Here is a 21,682-nt window from a genome sequence, read left to right on the forward strand (position 1 = left end):
GAGGGTTAGAGGGAGAAGGAGATACAGAATCTGAAGCAGGCTCCAGGCTCTGAGCTAGCTGTCAGCACACAGCCCGACACAGGGCTTGAACCCACGAACTGCCAGATCTTGACCTGAGCCGAAGTCAGACGCTTAACCGACTGAGCCACTCAGGCACCCCTAATTCCCTTTAAATAAACAGGGAAGGTAGCAATTAAACAGGAAGAGAAGGAAGCACCAGAAAATAATTCAAATTTAATAAAATCTCTTCTATCAAATAGTAGTAGAATCTGGAATCAGATTCTTTCTTCAGATAATAATTTCCCTTAGTTGGAAAAAGAAGTTTTGACAAGATACGGGGTTTGGTGGGAATAAATCTGGAAGGCAGGCTTCAGCAAAAACATTTTAGGCATGCAAAAGAAACAAGTCTCAGAAACAGGATAAAGGAATCCAGAAAGAAGAGTTTCAAAAAGAAAAGTCAAGAACAAAGGTTCTCACACAAACCTGTACCCTCCTAAATTCATGTTGAGCCTCAACCCCATAGGGCCTAATGGAGTTAGTAAGATTGGAAGAGGTCATAAGGATATGGATAAAGCTCTGATCTAATAGGATTAGTGTCCTTAGAAGAAGAGACAAGAAAGCTTATGCTTTTTTGTTTTATATCTCCTTCTTTCATGTGAGGAAACCTCAAGAAAGCAACTGTCTATAAGCTAGAGCCCTCACCAGCAAGTGAATCAGCTGGCACCTTGACCTTGGACTTTCCAGCCTCCAGAATTAAGAGAAAATAAATGTCTGTTTTTTAAGCCATGTCCTCTACGGTATTTTGTTATGACAGCTCAAGCAGACTGATACATGCCTGCTTTATAGTTTTGCCCAGGAGAGCCAATGAATCTCTTTCAAAAAACAAAGCAAAATCCATCAATACCTAAATTATCAGGATTAGTTTAGAAGGCTATACAAAAGTCAGCTTCCTTTAATTCAATTCAGGCCAGACTCTTGAGACTAGGGAAGTCCAGTCCAGTTTTCTATCTCTTCTCCACTGAGAGGAAGAAGGCAAGAGAAAAAGAAGAGAAAAGAACATGAGCTCAACGGTCCCTCCCTGCTGTGGCTTAATAATGAAGTGGTATCACTATACCACAATAATGAGGTGACCCATCTGATCACCAGACTTTTAGAACGTATTTGGCAGGAAGATCTGCTTTTAAAGCAAAAATGACAAGTTCAAATGCCAGTAATTGGTATATGTGTTTTAAGTACTAGTCATGCAGTAACAATTTACTATAGCAGTGTCCCAGAGTTCGTGGTCTTAAGCATTTATAGTATCCACAAAAACTGTTATGGCAGAATCCTGAAAAACAGATTAGCACAGGTATTATTTTAGAAAAAAACAAAAACCAAAGTCTTGTATCTGGCATTACAGAAAATATGTTTTGCAGAAATAGTTCATAAACAGGATATTTATAATTGAAGTCATATACTAAATCAAACAAGCTATTTTGAAAGAAATAAATTTATTTTTAAAAGGGTTACTGAAAATCCTTTACATTTATTCTGTAAATAAACTTCTGACATAAAATATACTTTTGATAAAGCTACTATTTGCTAATACTGTGAGTCACAATTCCTTCCTGAAAAATCAGAATCTTGAAATACTGCATTTTAAACCAAGGAAAACAAATCAAAGCTATGTCCCTTCTCCAATATATTTAAATATGCCTTACCTAGTGAAGAAAATTGTAGCTTCTGCATCTGTAGTTTGGGGTTGAAGCGCATCTCTAACATATTTCAAGTCTTGAATACTTGTAAGTTCGGGTAACCCTGAAGGAATCATCTATAGAAAGGAAAAAAGGGTTTGTGAGTTCAATTTTTTAAAACTCTGTTCCCCATCATCCCTTAAAAGCTGGACAAGTAATTAGAACTAAAGCAAACAAAACAGTCACAGTTTTGAGGAGTTCGAATTAGTGTTTTAGGAACCTAAGTGACTTGGTTATAAATGAAAAACACTGAGGCCAAGGAAGTCAACTGTTGGAAGTCACAAAGCCAGTTTATAGAAAAAATGCTGTGAAATCCAGAACTTCTGTCTAGTCCTCTGTTTTTATATCAAGTTCAGCCATAATAATCATAGTGGAGGCTTACTTTTAACTTAATACACAACTAGAAAAGTATAAAAACCTCAACGTACCCAGATTAAGACACAAAATATGTTCCAGCATCCCAGATGATCCTCTCAGGGTCCCTTTCAGGTACTTTTTACTCCTCACTCCCAGGCTAGGCCCACCCTTATGACTTATTTTTTGTATTTTATTTATTTATTTTTTTTTATTTTTAATTTTTTTTGTATTTTATATAAATGATGTCTGGCACATTTTACAGAGCAACAATTTTTTAATATTCTGGTAATAATATATCTGGCATTTGAAACTACAGTAAATTTTATTCTAAACTATCCTTCTTAGATATTCAAACACAGAGCATTAAATTAATTAAAGGCTTATAGAAGAACAGTTACCAGAGAAAGGAGGTTAAGAAAGAGGTTTGTTTGCTTTCTTATTAAGTTGTAGGCCTGACAGCAGAGGTCCACAAACAACTGGAAACGAATGGTGGGCTTTTCACCCCCATTAATGACATATGCCATATCAGAAGTCAACACAAAAGGAGCCCGATCCCTATTTAAAAAGAAAAGTACAAAGTATTATTTACAGAAGATATTCAAACAGTGCTATTGTTACCACATGGTTATTGAACTAAGCTATCTGAGCCATAGCAATTTCCAACTGGGAAACTTAATATCAGGCAATTTTGAATCTGCATTAAAACTTACAAATTTATATTTGCAGGAAAGCCACCATACAATCAATATCATTATTTAGCTGGAATATATATATGAATTTTTCCAAGATGATATTTATAAATCCACACACTCAAATAGAAATCAAATGTAGCTACAAACATACAGACAGAAAAATTTTGCACTCATTGCCATTAGACAAATGGGAACATTTCTTACAGGTACCACTAACTAGATAAAATACACTTCAATTCATTTCAGCAAAGGTTACTACACACACATACACACTCATCCTTGTGTACAATGGTAAAGTCATCTCTTAGGGTCTTTTTCATCCCCAGCAAACAGCTAGAAAAGAGGCAATTAATGTTTGGGACATTAATTTGTGAAATAAAATGTGCCTCTCTTTTAAAATAAGTTGTGTCCACTAAAATCAGTGTTATGGCTAAATGTGTCAAAAAAAAAAAAAAAGGTTCCTCAACACACACAATGATGTTTTAAATAAAATTCTAATCCTATTAAAACAAAAATATCTTTGGCATTACTTGAAATGACTTCACTCAAAATCAACGATCTCTTGAATAAATCAGAAGAAAGCAAACCAACAGCTTTGGCTTTCTTGGGAAGAAAAAAGTGGAGAAGGAATGCTTAGATTGTAAAGTGGTTAATGTTAAAACCATCAAAAACGTAACCATCATATGGTAAGAAAAGTCAATTTCCTTTTCCTTCAAGTAAAAATTATGGAAACTCTTCCAGATATATATACAAATGATGGATACAGATAATTTTATTAATACCTTTTGAAAAGTGATCCACAATGTGGAAATCTTCAGATTTACCTGAGCACTGTGGTATTTTTTGTTGTTGTTCTTTTTTTTTTTTTTTTTTCTTTTTTAAAGCAGGCTCTACATGGGGCTTGAACTCATGGCCCTGATCAAGAGTAGCATGCACTACTAACTGAGCCAGTCAGGTGCTCTCTGGGATACTTATAGTTTTTTTGTTTTTTCTTTTAAGTGCCTCTCTTCTTTAGCAACAACAATAACAATATTAGTACCTTTTGAAGCTACCAAACATCTGTGCATGGCCCAAAAATTTTCCAAAGTCAATGTGAAACATATGTCCTGTGCTTCGAAGCATTATATTGTCATTGTGTCGATCACAGATGCCTAAAACATAGGTGGCTACACAACATCCAGCACAAGAATAGATAAAGTTTTCAGAAGCCTATAATAAAGATATAGAATTATTTTAGGAAAAAATTATTTTTAAAGGAGGCAGTTATAAAGATTAAAGTAATTTATCACCCTTTGAAAACACTATCATAATCCATTTTCTTAACAGTTTATATACTTGGTTATGGTGACAAAAGCCAGCCTTTTCATATTTCAAAAACAACACCTTCTAAAGATGGTTACTGCCACCATCTCTTTAGCTTTTGTCTTCTAACAGGCAGAGATCCTGCCAGTCCCTACTGAGGGTATGTGCTGCCTTCAAACATTTTTTAAGAATCATCTTTGGGGAACTCTGCTCCTCACAGGCTCTGCTGCTTAGCACAAGTGGTAACACTGTGATAAAGGTTAATCTGAATTAAAGAATATTTTCCCTTTTTTGGTTTATAGGGAAGGCATGTATAAAGAAAGCTTATATCTTTAAACATATAATAATAAAATTTATGTGTTTTGTTGACTCCTTATGTGAAATCTGCAAATTTCTCAAAGCTGGAAAATCTTTCACTTTAGTCTTGCCTGTCTTGGGGATTAAGTTATTAACACAACATCACATAAAAGGATACAGCAAGATGTATATAATAAGTATTTTTGTCTAAAGCATATGAATTTAGTATATTCTCAAGATACCACATTTCTTTGTTTTTTCAGTAGGCTACATGCCTACTGTGGAGCTTGAACTCACAACCCTGAAATCAAGACTTGAGCTGAGATCAAAAGTCCAATGCCTCTCAAGATAGTACATTTCTGAATGTAGCATTCATATAGCTCTATATGTCCATGTGATTATTCCCCAGAAATCATTACTGATGATGATAAGAGCAATGTTTAAATAGCACTTATAAACCAGGCACTATACTACTCTCTTTCTATATACACACACAGTATATGACATAGGTACAATTATGATTGCCATTTTACACATAAGGGAAATTGAAACAGAGTAATCATTTGCCCAGAACCACATAATAATTGCTAAATGGCAGATTCAAGATTCAAAACCAAGTAATGTGACTGCACTATGTTATATTCTCTTTTGATAAAAGATATTAAAATTCAAATGCATAAAAGGCACGCAATGTATCTTACTTGACAATTATTTTGTGTCAAACCACTCTCCCTGGAACCACAAAAGAGCCATACATATATTTTTTTGCTTAGAGAAGGACGGCTGTTTTTACAATTTAAACTAAATGTCTAGTCACCAGAGCTGGAAAATGAAAGCACTTATGACCCGTGTAATACATTTTTGACAAAGTTATCTGGAATAAGGAGACATGCTAATCACCTTTTCATATTCCTCTTCAGAAGGATTGTATTTCCTCAGCCACTCTGCAAGTGGTTTATCTTTAAAGGATCCAGTCACACCATATTCCACTTGGATTTTCCTGAGGGTATCTGAAGCAGGAACTAGCTCTACCATACCTTTAACAACAGAACATTAAGCTATGTGAAAATGTCTCCCAAAAGTAAGCTTTTAAAACATTTATAGCTTTGGGGCACCTGGGTGGCTCAGTCGGTTAAACGACCAACTCCTGATTTCGACTCATCAGGTCACGATTTTGCAGTTGTTGAGATCAAAGCCCAAGTCAGGCTCTGTGCTAACAGAGCCTGCTTGGGATTCTCTCTCCCTCTCTGCCCCTCACTTGCACGTGCTCTCTGTCTCTCAAATACAAAATAAACATTTATTGTAGTTTTTAAAATGTTTATTTATTTTTTGAGAGCATGAGTGGGGGAGGAGTAGCAAAGGGGGCAGAGGATCCAAAGCAGGCTCCGTGCTAACAGCAGACAGTCCAACGTGGAGCTTGAACTCAAGAACCATGAGATCATGACATAAGTCAGACACTTAACTGTCTGGGCCACCCAGGCGCCCCAATAGACAAACATTAAAAAAAAATTATGGCTTTTAATCTTTGACATAAGACATCAGTTAGGAATTACCATTTAAAAGAATCAAGTCTCTTAAATATACAGAACAAAACAGAGAGTTACTGAAAGGGTTGTGGGAGGATGAAGTGGCATTAAAGAATCTACTCCCGAAATCACTGTTGCACTCTATGCTAACTAACTTGGATGTAAACTAAACAATAATTTTTGGGGCGCCTGGGTGGCTAAGTTGGTTAAGTGTCCGACTTTGGCTCAGGTCATGATCTCACGGTTCGTGAGTTGGAGCCCCGCGTCGGGCTCTGTGCTGACAGCTAGCTCAGAGCCTGGAGCCAGTTTCAGATTCTGTGCCTCCCTCTCTCTCTGCCCCTCCCCTACTCACGCTGTCTCTCTCTCTCTCAGAAATAAATAAAAACATAAAATTTTTTTTAATAATTTAAAAAAATGGTATCTACTTCAAAGACTTACTAAGGAGCATTAAAGAAGACAGTCCATGTGACATACTTATTAGTATGATGTTTGATACATAGTAAAGTCTATCCAATGGTAACTATTTCTATTATGGTAATTCTCATTATATTAATTCCCATACAGTTAAAATTGAATAAAAAAAATTCAAGTCGGGCAGAGCCTGCTTGGGATTCTTGCTTTCTCTTCCTGTCCCCCTCTTGCACTGACTCTCTCAAAATAAATTTTAAAAAATAAACATTAAAAAACTGGTAAAAATGGTAGATTTTAAACAAAATAAACAAATAAATAGTCTGGAAGTCCATGCTAGTAAATTTGAGCTATCAAAATTTTTATTTTTAGAAGTACCCAAATCTAACAGTTGAATTTGACTACTTGAAACTTAATAGACTATACAACCATGTGCTACACACTCCCAAAGAATGACAATTTTAATTACAAACTAGAGGATTCTGACCTAGTTAATAAAAGTTACTTGTAAGATACATGCTATCCCATTTCAACACAAAAAAGCTTACTCTGATTATGTATTTGGGCAACAATGGAATGTTTCAGAGTATACCAAGCCCCTTCAAAGGGAAGAATAGATTAAGACTGTCCTTATGATAATGTATAAATCTCCAGTATGTGTTTTGTCTCCCTAACTGAAAATTTAAATGCCCTGTTAGGCAAATCACTTTTTATTTTACCTACTTTTTTATAAAAAAATGTTTATTTTGAGAGAGAGCGAGCATGAGCGCATGAGCAGGGGAGGGGCAGAGAGAGGGAGAGAAAGAAGCCTAAGCAGGCTCCTCACTGCCAGTATGGAGCTGCACGTAGCAATCCCACAAACCATGAGATCATGACCTGAGGAAACACCCAGGTAGCCCATATTTTCTCTACTTTTAAAACAAGTATCAAACAAATAAATTATGGGACATTTACATAAGGGAATATAATGAAATAGATCTGTGTGCTTATGCTTAAGGATATGCTATTAAATACAAAATCCAGATGGAGAAATGTCCTTTAAAAGAAAGATTGTTATATATGTTAGAATATATACAAAATAGTCCCAGAAAGCTATGTAAGTAGTTTTATTTTGGAAATAGGATGCCTAGGATTAAAACTGGAGGTGTGGGAGAAACGAAGATTTACTTTTCAATTTATTCTATTATAGGCTACCTGGATATTTTACTATGTGCATGTATTATTTCTATAATTAAATTGTTTTATGTATTTTAAAAACCAAGGAGATGCACTAGTGTCAAAATAAATGATATATGGACAGAGACTTGCTTCAGACAAAGGGCTGGAAGAAACCAAGTTGGCCAAGGCCTTCACACCACCCCAAAAGAAAATATGCAGGGCCAGGTTTTAATCCTAGTAGTCTCTAGGTCAAACAACGCACAATGAATTCATTTGGATCTTTTATGTTGTTTTGGTTGCATCATCTAGTTTATAGTCCACAGTGACCTCCCTTTTCAATGAGTACCTGGCACCTTGATGCTATGACAACATTTAATCAAAATTTTAATATATGAATAAATTTCTAATTTTATAGTCAAATATGCATATATACAAATTACTATGTATAAAAACAGTGGACCAAAGTTCATAAAATATACAACTATGCAACTAGCTATGTATGGTATGGTGCCCTGAGGGAACTTAGTATCAATCCACTGGGGAAGATACCACACATACATTAAATGTATGGTGAGTATTTAAAGACAACTATTGAGTCTGAAGAAGTGAAGATTACCATAAACACTGAGATACTAGTTAAAAACTCCACAGAGGATGTAGATGTGATTTCTTCATTTGAAAAATAAGGATACTTGTGAGATAACACAAGTGAAAAGCTTAGACAAAGGGAAGACACAAAGTAAACACTCAACCATTAGTTAGAAACAACATAAAAAAGAAAAGGAATCTGTCTCCAAAGTTACATGGAATTCCATGAGAGGAAAGAGGAAGTTCAACTATATGAAATGATTGTGATGACAGAAAAACCAGTCTAATGAAATGGTAGTCTCTCATTGAGGAATCTTAATAAAACAACTTCTTTTTACAAGACTTATATAAAAAAAAACAACCAGCAAGAATTCTTTAATTGCCCTTGTTTCCTTTTTGACAAGATAAGAGTTTGTACATTCTAAACTAAGAAAGGAAAGTGATAAGGCTCTCATACTGTCCTGATGGATAAAATAGAAAAACGTGAGTGGTTGATAACACAATGAAGTTGATGAGTAACTAAGTAAAATGATTTAGCAGTCATTTGAAAGGAAATCTCTAGTGACATGCCACAGGGTTGGTTCTTGGTCCTCTTCAAAAAAACGTTTTTTTCAATGACTTGGCAGAAGCTACAGAATGTATGTTCTTCAAATCAGTTCATGACACAAACTAAGAGGTTTAATGACAGATAACAAAACTCAGATTTTAAAAAGAATCCAAGAGGCTGAAAAGTAACGGATCAAATGTAACAAGAAAGTTAATAGGTAAGATCCTACACTTGGGTCTAAGATACAAAATGTACAAGTACAGAATGGCCAAGACTTGATTTAGCAAAGCTAGTATGATGGTTTTATTTGTTAAGTTCTACATGTACAAGACTTTGCCCATTTTGCATTCTATAAAATCCAGGTGCCATTCTCAGAGACTGGATTACTTAAGCCCTTTACAATGAGAACAATCAAATAATAAGGCAATCTAAAGTCACACATGACAAATGGCTGAAGAATTTGAAACTCAGGATCTGAGGCCACAATACTCTCATCATAAAGAAGGACTTAATTATATTATAGTCTATAGACAGAACTGGAACTGATGGGTAGAAGACACTAGGAGTCAGTTCCCAATCACCAGAATAGAAGAAAACCTCTATAGCCATCAGAGCTATCCAGGATAGGACAGACTACATGGAAATGCAGTAAATTTCCTTCAGTATAGGCATTTAAGCATAATATGAATGGCAAATATTAGAAGGATGATTAAATAATTTTTCAGGCGACTTTCTAGTGTCTATGATTAGAATCTGATAAACATTTCTCATTTCCAACAACTATAAATGATCTTTCCCTACTTTAAAACCCCATGGTATTGCGTTTGTAATTCTCTTGGAGCTTTTAGCTTATTAAAGCATTTTTAAATTACTTTATTAAAAAAAATTTTGTAATGTTTATCTATTTTTAAGAAAGAGAGAGACAAACAGACAGAGCACGAGTAGGGGCAAAGAAAGAGACACAGAATCTGAAGCAGGCTCCAGGCTCTGTCGGGCACAGGGCACGACATGGGGCTCGAACTCATGAACCACAAGATCATGAGCTAAGCCAAAGTCGGACGCCTAACTGACTAAGCCATCCAGGTGCCCCTTTTTCAAATTATTGAATGTCTTTAATTGCTTCCTTTTAAATATAAGCACTACATGTTATTAGCATTTTGTAGATAGTAGACTCAAACATTTGTTGAATAAAAATAATGATAATAGTTACAATTTATTGAGTACCTAATATATTTCACATACTGGGGTGATTTATATTCATTATCTCCTTTAATTATCACAATTATTTCTGGGTATAGTACTTTTACTATTGACACCAAACACATGGTAAGGAAAAGAACTTAATGAAACTGAGGCTGGTTTAACTTAGACATGGCCTTAATTTTAAATCAAAAGCTAAAGACCATAAAGCTTTCACTCAATCCATCGACAGACACCTCTGGTTACTGCAAAGCATTCACTGAGCCTACTCAATGAGTTATTTAATTGTGAAAAAAAAAAATCAATAAGGTAACACTAAATTAAAGTAAGAAACAACTGAGATCATAGTGTCCAACATCCGGACTCCCTCAGGGCAGGAATACTATGAGCTAAGTTCACAGAAAAGAAATAATAAGACACCAATACAGAACTAACAGACTTACCTCTATCTCTGCCAGTTGAGAGGCATTTGAAAATTACCATCCTCAGATCTAGTCCTTCTTTAAGCCAGATCTTGTCCATAATCTTTATCATCTGTAAAGCTAACATATCTTGCCGAAGATCTTCACCAACCTTGGAACCAAAGAAACAAAATGAAACCTGTCTCAGGGGTGCCAATCACATGACAGTCTGTGTGAAAGGCACTGCCCGCAGTTATGATGTGTTCAACGAGTAGGGCCTACGTAGCAGCTCTAGCCCAGAGTTTCATTTGTTCCTAAATCTGTCTGGGAACAATTTATGTCAGCAATAATTTTTCACATTTAATGTGAATTAATAAATGTATTAAATTAAATTATTCAATTTAATGAAATATTAAATAAAATTACTTTACAATTTGGAAAAGGAATTTGAGAAAAGAATTTTAAATTACCATTTAAAAACAAAGTAACCTCATTTTGCTCACCTTAAACATGACATTAATTTCTTCCCCCAGTGGATCAGCATTCACCATTGTCACTTTTAGGGGCACAGCATTAGAACTGAAGAAGGAACAGGACTACAAATACAACATTTTTAAGCATCAGAAAGATAACACTGGAATAAAAATGTGTTTAAGATTTTTTTTGTCCTAGGCATTTCTCCTTTCACTTGTTCCTCTGAATTATGGCAAATAAAATAACACATGTAAATTGTTTTTTAGGTCACCTAACAGACAAGAGGTATTTAAAAAAAACTTTGAAACTTACTTAAACATAGCATATACGTAAATATCATCTACTGCTCTCTAGACAGAGAAGCAAAACCTTGAAAACTTGAGACCTTATTAAAATTTTGACCTTTAGAAGTGTCATAATTCCTCAACAGAGCATAAAATTTTGTATACTCTTACCAGTCCTCTAAATCAGTATGAGCTAGGATGAGATCTCTACTTCTCCTATTTATGGTATAATACTTAATAATTAGCCATGCAATCAAATAATGACACTAAATTTTAAAACTTCATTAGCAAAGAGCAAATCTTATTTTAAAACGAAACTGGTTAAAAAAACTAAGACAGACCAATCAGGGGCGCCCGGGTGGCTCAGTTGGTTAAGCATCCAACTTCGGCTCACGTGATGATCTCACGGTTTGTGAGTTCGAGCCCCACCTCAGGCTGACAGCTGACAGCTCAGAGCCTGGAGCCTGCTTCTAATTTTCTGGCTCCCTCTCTCTTTCTCTCCCCATCTCCAGCTCGTGCTCTGTCTCTCTCTCTCTCTCTCAAAAACAAACAAACATTTAAAAAATTTGAAAAAAAAAAAAAAAAAAAAAAAAAAGACCAATTAAGGGAAACAACAAACAAAACCCAAGGAAAAAATGTAACCCATCTTCAACAAGGCCCTCACCAATGGCATACAACTCTGGCACCCACGGTTAAATTTCAGTAAAGAGTAGCCATATATCGACTTAAAAAGAAATAAATCCAAGACTCCTTTGTGGATACGTAACCCCTAGCCTTTCAAAACCAAAGACATCAATTGGTTGCCTTTGCTGAATTTGTTGCTTTTGCTCAATTCTGATTACTCAACTACTTTTTGATGGCTCTAAAAAGTGTTATAAACCTGGGAAGAGTCTATCTGACCATTCACATGGGAGGAAAAGAAAATGCCTATGTGTGACTGGAATACAACATATGCCTCCAAGATACCATAGTTAATATTAATTTGAGATAGTAAATTATTTCATATTTTTTCTTTCAGGAAAGGTGATTAAGTAAATATATACTGTGATAAAGATGGATCTTACATAAACAGACATCCATAAATACCTATATAACCAACCTATGCAGATTTTATCCTCATTTGCTTTAAGCATATCTGCCCATCTGCTTTCTTCTTACAAATTACTTTGAAATGTAGTATGAACTTATAAGTATTTTATGTGTCACCTTAATATTTAATTCTTTTGCAACAAGACTTGGTTTGAGAGGAAGACAGCATTTATTTCTTAGAAAAAAGGACTGTACTCGTTCCATACTCTTTTGGAGAACCACCTAGGAAAAGAGAATGATAAAGTAAATACATAATGAAAACGAAGACCTGTTTTTAAGATGAAAAGATTATGATGTGCCCTGGAACCACTCAATTTTTAAAATGTCCAACTGTCAAATGATCAAAAAGAAGTTGTTCCTAAAGAGTTAATTTATCATGTACCCATTAAAGTGTAACTATACGTCTTGACACAAATTTTCCCAGATGAAGTAAAAAAAAAAAAAAGGTAAAATTACCCAAAGAAATTAAAGATCTAAATGAACAAAAAGACATCCTGTGTTCATGAAGTGGAAGACTTAATATTATTAAGATTGCAATCTTTTTCAAATTTATCTACAGACTCAACACAATTCTTAACAAAAGTCTAACTTCCTTTTTGCAGAAATGTACAAGATGGTCCTAAGTAGAACTGCAATAGACGTCTAAATAGCCAGAGAAACCCCAAAAACCAAAGACCAAAACAAAATCAACCTTGAAAAAGAACAAAGTTGGAGGACTCATATTTCCTGATTTCAAAACTTACCACAAAGCTACAGTAATTAAAACAGTATGGCATAAGGATAATCTCATAGATCAATGGAATATAATTCAGAAAACAAAAATAAACCTTGATGTCTATGGTCAACTGATTTTCAACAAGAGTGCTGAGATCATTCATGGGAAAGAATGGTCTCTTTAACAAATGATGCTGGGAAGTTTCAAAGATGCCACCCAAGGGAAAAAGTGGTTCTGGGAAAGGGGGGAAAGGGGGAAAAGAGGGGAAAGTGGGGATCAGCCTTTGGGAGTGACAGTTCTGACAAGACGTCTTAGGGTCCCAAAGGTGGTGGCAACTCAGTAAAGGGCAGACGCATTCTGTGTGAAAAAAATGGGAAAATCTTGGAAACCATGGAATGGTTAAAGTCTGGAATGAGATTCAATGAAGTGGCCACAGAGTATAGTGAAGATAAAGCCAGGCCATAGTTTGGTTTTTGTTGATAATGCTGCTACATACATTGGCGTGCATGTACCCCTCTGAATCTGTATTTTTTTATCCTTTGGGTAAAGACCTAATAGTGCAACTGCTGGATTATAGGGTAGTTCTCTTTTTAGTTTTTTGAGGAACCTCCATACTCATCTCCAGAGTGGCTGCACCAGTGTGCGTTCCCACCAGCAATAACGTGGATGGATCTATAATGTATTAGGCTAGATAAGTCTATCAGGGAAAGAAAAATACCATATGATTTCACTCATATGTGGAATTTAAGAAACAAAACAGATGATCACATGGGAAAGGGGGGGTGAAAGGAAGAGAGGGAAACAAACCACAAGAGACTCTTGACGACAGAGAACAAACTGAGGGTCGATAGAGGGAGGTGGGAGATGGCTAGATGGGTGATGAGTACTAAGGAGGGCACTAGTTGTGATGAGCACTGGGTATTGTATCTAAGTGATGAATTACTAAATTCTACTCCTGAAACAAATATTGCACTGTATGTTACGAACTAAATTTTAAATTAAAAATATAATAAATTTTTAAAAGTCATTGATTTTCTGAATTAGGTTGCAAAAATCTTTCCTTGTGATTTTAAACAACCATTTAATTCATCTGCTCAAAACAGCATAGGTGTAGTTAGATTTTACCGGATATCTACTGATAAAGAGTTAACAACATGTCAGCCGTGTAAAGATCCTTTAACATCAACATACTTATGTTCCCACTTATGGGTACATACCTGTCTGGCTGATCCACTAGCCTGCCTTACTTTTTCTGCTACTCCGCCTAAAAGCTGTACAAGTTTTGTCTGCTTCAAAAGTTCTTCTCGGAGTCCTTTTCCTCCTATTGAGAGGAGAGCACCCAAAACGTGTTCATATCGGGCACCAAACTGTGCATCATGCAGGGCATCCTTGAGGAGCCTAATACAGCAAAATATTTATGTCAGCCACTTCTGAGAACTGGATAAGTACTTCTGAAAAATCAACTTAGGTTCATTTTTTGGCATCCAGAATTTATTTTAAGCTATATAAACAAGTAAAAATTTACTCATTATTATGGAGCTCTAACATGCCAAGTATCTTTGCAATAAAGAGTTTTGTTATTTTTGGCTTTATTTCTAAGGACATAAAATTTACCCTTATAATGCCTTCAATAAAACATCTGGTATGGACAATAAGTAGTCTGAGCATACCACTTAGACTTTCAGAGTATATCATCTTTATAAATACTAGGAATGGAAATAAAATACTTAAAAAAAATATAAATCTTACCAATATAAATTGTGTGCTATCTGTATATTTCCCAGTGCCCTGGACAAAAGGAAGCGCACTAATGAACTGTTCAAGTAAATTTCATATTTCAAAGCCTACACATAAAAGAAAATAAGAATTATTACTAGTTGTCAAACCCATACTCCAAAATTAGGAAAAAATTATCAAAGGAGAAACTATATAAAGCCAAGTATTAGTCTTGTTGATGTAAGATAACAGAGATAGAAATGAAACAAGTGAATTAACTTAGGCTAAATTAATGAAATCAAGCAGAAAAGTGTAGGTTTGGGAACAGTAACTCATTAGCTATGTTTAAATGGCTAGGAAAGAAAAATTTAAAAAAGCTCAAGCCTGGTTTGTTCTGAGAATCTAAAAATCTGAGAATTAAATTCATACTATATCAAAATGTAATATATTTCAACCTTCCCACAAAAGTACTTTTAATCAAAACAGAAAAGGGATCCTTTACCAAGTTCCCTACTCATAAAAAAAATGCGTGGAGTAAGGTGGGCAGGCAACCTAGCAAAAAAAAACTCACCTGTACAAACTGTGGGAGAAAATCAGTAAGTTCATCATCACTTATGGCCTCAATCCAGGTCACAGCTATGGACCTCACTTCCTGATCAGCAAATCTAGACAAATACCACAAAATCAAGACTTGATGAAAATCTCTATTTCCTGAAACACAATCTTAATCTATACCTGACAAAGAATACTCAAACAGCCTTTATTCAAAAGCTATGTGTTTCAGCAGCTCTTTCTGTTCATAGGTTCTGTACCCCTGCTTTAATCAAACCACCTTTTTTGCACCTAAAAAAAAACAAAAACCAATGTGTTTCTTCCTTTTTATTTTACTGTACTTATTGTACTGTACAAATTCAACTTCAGGATTCTTCAGAAACCTTAAACTTATAAAAATTTTGACCCAAATCATAAAAACTATAACATATTATTATTATTATTATTTTATTTCTAGGAGAGAGAGAGAGAGAGAGAGAGAGAGAGACAGCGTGAGCAGGGGAGGGTCAGAGAGAGGGAGTCACAGACTGAAACAGGCTCCAGGCTCTGAGCTGGGAGTCAGCATAGAGCCCGACGCAGGGCTCGAACCCACGAACTGCGAGATCATGACCCAAGCGAAAGTCAGACGCTTAACCGACTAAGCCACCCAGGCGCCCCAACTATAACAGATTATTAAAAATTTACAACTTTCTCTTAAGATTAGTTTTAAATGATGACATCTTTTTTTTTTTTTTTTTTTAAAGTAAACTCTACACCCAACATGGGGCTCAAACTCCCAACCCCTGAGATCAAGAGTCCCATGTTCTAGTGACTGAGCCAGCCAGGTACCCCATGACATTCCTTTTTATTTTTATTATTTAAAAAAAAAATTTTTTTTTTAGACTTTTATTTTGAGAGACAGAGACAGAGAGCGGGGGAGGGGCAGAGAGAGAGGGAGACACAGAATCTGAGGCAGGCTCCAGGCTCTGAGCTGTAAGCACAGAGCCTGACGTGGGGCTCGAACCCACAGACTGTGAGATCATGACCTGAGCTGAAGTCAGATGCTCAACCGACTGAGCCACCCAGGCGCCCCAAGACATCTCTTTTTAATAACCTCAACAACACAGAAAATATGTTTGTAAAAAATACACATTTACACATTTAAATTGAATTTCTTTAATGTCCTACAACAAAATATCTTACTGGAAAAACTGATAACAATAAAATAGGGCAAGTACATTCAGTCACGGTTAACTTACTTTGAATCAAGTAGTTCCAATGCAGTCAGTGGGTTCAATGGAGGCCACTGCTGAAGCAATGAGTAAGTTTTGGCAAGATTAACCCATTTCCAGTTTGGGGCACTTGCTAGTACTTTTGGAAGACAATTTGGGTGTTTGAGGCAGTAATAACGTTTCTCCCACAAAAAGGCTTTATCTTCTTTAGAAAGTCTGCATATATAATAGAATTAAATTACTTCTCAATGATATCATAATGACGGTTATAATTTCAATGATTAAAAATACAAAGGAGAAATTTATTCATTTTAGGACAGCCACTTCTTGATAGAATCATTAATACTAACTTGGAATAGAAAAATGCAATGTACAGCAAACACCACTAATTTACCCTAATTTGGGAGATAAAGAAATCATTGTGCCTTGATAAAAGAGTCTTAGTGATGAAAATGAAGGATAATTCAGCACAATAAAAATATTATTGAGCTCTAACCAGATGCCAACGACTAGAAATCAGAGTTGAATAAGCAGAACCCATGCTAAGAGACAGCAAGGATTTCATCCATTCTATACAACTAAAATCATATGTCATGTAGAAAAATGCTATTACATTTTAGATGATTTTAGAAGATGATTATTCAGTTCAAATAAGGAACATTCAAAATAAGAAGTACTTGTTTTGGAGACTAATTTTGTCTTAATAACAAACATTTATGTGAACGAAACATTTCACTACTTTATTACCCATCCATCTACTTTTGTGTACATAATACATTCACTGATGCATTTATTTCATGTGGAGTCCTGAAAAAAATTCAAGTATTGCAAAAAGGTACACAGTGAAGTCTCTCCTTCCAGCTCCCCTCCCGGTGGCAACTAATAAGTTTGCATATCTTTCCAGAGATAGTCTATTTGTAAAGAAGCATATACATAGGTATATATTCTTTTTTTTCTTTATGTAAATGGTAACATACCAAATACACTACTCTGCACCTTGCTTTCTTCATTTAACATATCTTACATATTATTACCATAATTTAACCTCAATTGATGGGCATTCCCTGTCACTTTTACAATAATCCAAATACATACTGCAACAAATATTCTTGAGTACATAGGCAAATATAAAAGGTTTTCTCTAAGATATATAATTAACTGGAAGTGTAGCTAATAGGTTACAAACTATGTACATCATGACTCTACAGATTTTGCCAAATTGCTCTCCAAAATCTCTTTAGCCAACAGTGTAATTCCAATTTTTTGATGTCCTCACCAACACTTTGTATAATGAGGCATTTTTTCAATCAAGTGATGTGTTTAAAATGTTATCTTGTATTTTTATTTCCTATAATACTGAGAGGTAAAACATCTTTATAGATACTTAAAAGATACTGTATTTCTTTTCCAAAAAATTATCTAGTCGTATTCTCGGTCTACTAAGTTGTTGATTTTTTTATATAAAAAGGTTCTTCACATGTATTTTTTAGGTTCTTTATATATTTAAAAAATTAATCTACTGATATTTACTATAAGCTTAGTTCTTAATGTTGTTTGCTTTTGATCATGTATAAGCTTGATTTGTAGACATTTCTAAAGTTTTATGTAGTCATATGGTCTTTTTATATAATTAAAAACAAACAGAAAACTTCCCATACCAAGAACATAACTAAATCATGAAATAAATCAGGGTATTTAATAAACTATTAATTTGAGATTCACATTGTAAGAAATGCCCAAGCAAAACAAAAAATAAACAAGCATACCCAAGTGATGAGTCTCTATGAAGAATATCAAGAAGTTTCCCTTTTGCATCAGTCTCCAATGTTTCTAAGTTGTGTTGCTGTATAATGCTTCTGTCAACTTGAGGAGTAGTATAAATGACATCAAATGTAGGAGAAGGAAAATCAACCTTAAAATTTTAATAGAAGTTGATGAGACTGAAGCTAAATAGTCCATGTATCTCCCACATTAATTTCTTTGTCTTTGAAAAAACTGATATTTCTTAGCCATCAGGGTGATTATTATATTGAATATTGAATTAATGCTTCTGTCCTTTTGTTGAAAGTGATTACCAGTGTTGGTAATTCTCAAAAGCACATATACTGCTTGGGATGGGTACATCTGTACTTTTTACTGTTTCTCAGAAATAGGAAACGGTTTATTAACATTTAAATAGAAGACAGGCCCTAAGATCAAACAAGATCAATTAGGTTTCTTTAGTAACAACCCAATTAATGGTACATATATACATCTTAATAAGAAATTTAAATTTAAACCTCTCCATGTATCAAGAAGTACCATTACCTGTAATACTATTCTTTCCATCACATACCCTTTTTTGGGTACTGTTCCAGGAATAGGATTTGTATGTGACGAAGTCCAAAGATATAGAAGCTTAGTTCCACATGTTAAAAACCTTCATGAATGTAAACAGAAGAATACTGTAGTTTTCATTAAAAAAAAAAAATGCTTCAAAACTCGCATCATATGGTAATGAATCTGAAATGTTAGTATCTAAACACCAGCATCCATTAGATAAAAAGAATATCATCTTTAAACACATATCAGGATCACTCTCCACACTGTATTAATACTATAGGCAGGTAAATGTACTGTGTGGGGGTTGGACAAAGAGGAGAATTAAGGAATATATCTTGGGAGGAATGGGGATGTGGATAGAACACAAAGTGTAGACTGAGAGTCATTTGTCCCCAAAACAGCTTTTATAAATAAATAGAAAGGTGAAGGACAGTCTTTGAAGATCATCTACAATGGAGTACATCTCAAGATATTAGTTTGGATTATAGAACTGCTCCCCGACTTTCACAAGAACAAAACCACATGCCAATAAAGGGTGGTAGGGGAGGTGGGGTCGGTAGTGGCTTGGGATGTTCAGCTCAGGTCATGATCTCATGGTTTTAAGCCCCATGTGGGGCTCCATGCTGACAGCGTAGAGCCTGCTTGGGATTCTCTGCCCCTTCTCTCTCTCTCTGCCCCTCCCACTGTCTCCCGGCCCCGCCTCAAAATAAATAAATGAACTTTAAGAAAAGGTCAGGGGAGGGCATCTGGGCGGCTCAGTCTGCTAAGCATCTGAATCTTGATTTCAGCTCAGGTTGAGTCACAATCTCTGCATCGGGTTCCACGCTGAGCACAGAATCTGCTTAGGATTCTTTTTCTCTTTTTTTTTTTCTCTCTCTCTCTCCTGCCTCCCTCTCTCTCTCTCCTGCCTCCCTCTCCTCTTTGCCCCTCTTCGAGCTCTCTAAAACAAAACAAAAAGCAAACAAAACCATATACCATGAAACCAATACCTACTTTGTAGTAAAGCCACTAATCACTTCAGATAAGAACTTGTATCTGTGCCCTAGACCAGGGGCCAGATGGCAAATATATGGGGCCTTTTGGGTCAGACAATCTGTTGCAGAGACTCAACTCTGCTGTTACAGTACAAAAGTAGCCATGAACAATACATAAATAAATGTGTGTTGTGTTCTAACAAAACTATATTTCAAAAAACAGGCAGCGTGCTGCAATATGCTGACCCTTGCCCTAGACTACCAAATATGGTCTTTTTGAGAGATAAAACTCCTGTGTGTGCAGGGGAGGGGCAGAGAGAGAGAAAGAGAGAAAAAGAGAGAATTCCAAGCAGGTTCCATGCTCTGTGTGGAACCTGACACAGGGCTCAATCCCACAACCCTGGGATCATGACCTGAGCCAAAATCAAGAGTCAGATACTCAACTGACTGAGCCACCCAGGTACTCTACCAATTTATGGCCTACTCAAATTAAAAACAATTATCAATAAGACAATAATATATATTTACACAGAAGAAACTTCTGAAAAATAACATGAGATATATAAAAGCAAGAAAGTATAAACCTCATCAAACTTCATTAATTTTATCCAAACAGCAAATCTCTTTTGCAAAATTAGACTCCAGTCTTAAGGTTTTCTCTTGCAGGCTAAGAGCCTTTAAATCTCTGACACATTACATTCTATCTTTTTCAGATCTACTCCTCACCCCAACTAGATTTTAAGGCAAATTCTGATCCTATTATTTTATCTGTAATCACTTTTATGTATCTCCAAATAAACACTTTTATTTTAAAATAAGTAAACACCATTATCACTCCTAAAACAATTAATAATAATTACTCAAAATCATCACTATCTAGTCAGTATTCAAGTTTCCCTGATTGTCTCACTAGCTACTTTTTGTTTTGCACTTGGTTGTCTGAATAAGGATCCAAACAAGGTACAACATTTGTATTTCACTGATTTTTTTTAAGAAAAATTTTTATGTTTATTTTGAGAGAGACAGAGACAGTGTGAATAGAGGAGGGGTGGAGGCAGGGAGAGCAAATCCCAAGCAAGCTCCCCTCTGTCAGCACAGAGGCAACATGGGGCTCAAATCCAAGAAACTGTGAGATCATGACCTGAGCTGAAACCAAAAGTCAGACACTTAACCAACTGAGCCACCCAGGCACCTCTTGTTGATGTCTTAAGTATATTTTAATTTAATGGTCTAAGTCAGGCCTGTCACCTGGTTTTGTAAATAAACTTTTATCAGAACAAAGCCACCACACTTATTAACATATTTTCTATTGTTGCTTTTGCATTTGTGGGATTACAGTTAACCCTTGAATAACACCCTTGAACTGTGCAGACCCACCTATACATGAATTTTTTCAATGAATACAGTACTGGGACACGTGAGTGGCTCAGCTGGTTGAGCCTCCAACTTCTGATTTTAGCCCAGGTCATGATCTCAAGGTTCAGTTTGTGAGACTGAGCCCTGCATCAGACTCACACTGTCAGTACTGAGCCTGCTTGGGATTCTCTCTCACTCTCTGCCCCTCCCTGCTCATGCTTTCTTTCTCTCTCAAAATAAGTAAACTTAAAAAAGTTTTTTAATACAGTACTATAAATGCATTTTACTTATTTTTTCTCACTGTGTAACACATATTAATATACAAATTACATGTTAATGGACTATTTGTTATCCGTAAGACTTCTGGTCAACAGCAAGCTATTAGTGGAGTTTGGGGGGAGTCAAAGTTATATGCAGGCTTCTGACTGGGTGGGGAGGCACAGATAACCCCCACACTGTTCAAGCATCAACTGTATTATGACCTGCAAAGCTTGAACTACTTCTGTCTGGTTCTCTTTACAGAAAAAGTTTGCTCTTATTTTAAACTATACATTCTTTCTCTTTTTTATCCTCTGTCATTTGTTGAAGAAACCAGGTCTTTTGTTCTAAGAATTTTCTATATCCTGGATTTTACTGATTGTATTTCTCTGGTGTCATTTAGGATGTCCATTTATCTCCTATATTTTCATAAAGTAGTATTATATCTGGATGCTTGATCTGATTCAGGTTTAGTTATCTGGCAAGAATACCTAATACTTTAAAGGTAGTATTATATACTAC

At 35.4% G+C, this 21,682-nt stretch overlaps 1 protein-coding gene across 2 annotated transcripts in view; it reads right to left on the reverse strand.

The window, feature by feature from the left end:
• PIK3C2A (phosphatidylinositol-4-phosphate 3-kinase catalytic subunit type 2 alpha) overlaps positions 1-21,682 on the reverse strand; it is a 113,804-nt gene that overhangs the window by 10,005 nt on the left and 82,117 nt on the right. For both annotated transcript variants that reach the window (XM_039236733.1, XM_039236734.1), the window contains exons 14-26: positions 18,558-18,669; positions 18,017-18,162; positions 16,278-16,466; positions 15,059-15,152; positions 14,521-14,615; positions 13,989-14,169; positions 12,174-12,278; positions 10,713-10,805; positions 10,252-10,381; positions 5,282-5,418; positions 3,822-3,991; positions 2,489-2,645; positions 1,701-1,810 (exon numbers count right to left, since the gene is read on the reverse strand). In XM_039236733.1, coding sequence (XP_039092664.1) covers positions 1,701-1,810; positions 2,489-2,645; positions 3,822-3,991; positions 5,282-5,418; positions 10,252-10,381; positions 10,713-10,805; positions 12,174-12,278; positions 13,989-14,169; positions 14,521-14,615; positions 15,059-15,152; positions 16,278-16,466; positions 18,017-18,162; positions 18,558-18,669 — 1,719 coding nt within the window. The remainder of the gene's footprint in view (positions 1-1,700; positions 1,811-2,488; positions 2,646-3,821; positions 3,992-5,281; positions 5,419-10,251; positions 10,382-10,712; positions 10,806-12,173; positions 12,279-13,988; positions 14,170-14,520; positions 14,616-15,058; positions 15,153-16,277; positions 16,467-18,016; positions 18,163-18,557; positions 18,670-21,682) is intronic.

Source organism: Hyaena hyaena, unplaced genomic scaffold (genome assembly GCF_003009895.1).
Source record: "Hyaena hyaena isolate Hyena2069 unplaced genomic scaffold, ASM300989v1 scaffold_116, whole genome shotgun sequence".
In the NCBI taxonomy this organism is placed as follows: Eukaryota; Metazoa; Chordata; class Mammalia; order Carnivora; family Hyaenidae; genus Hyaena; species Hyaena hyaena.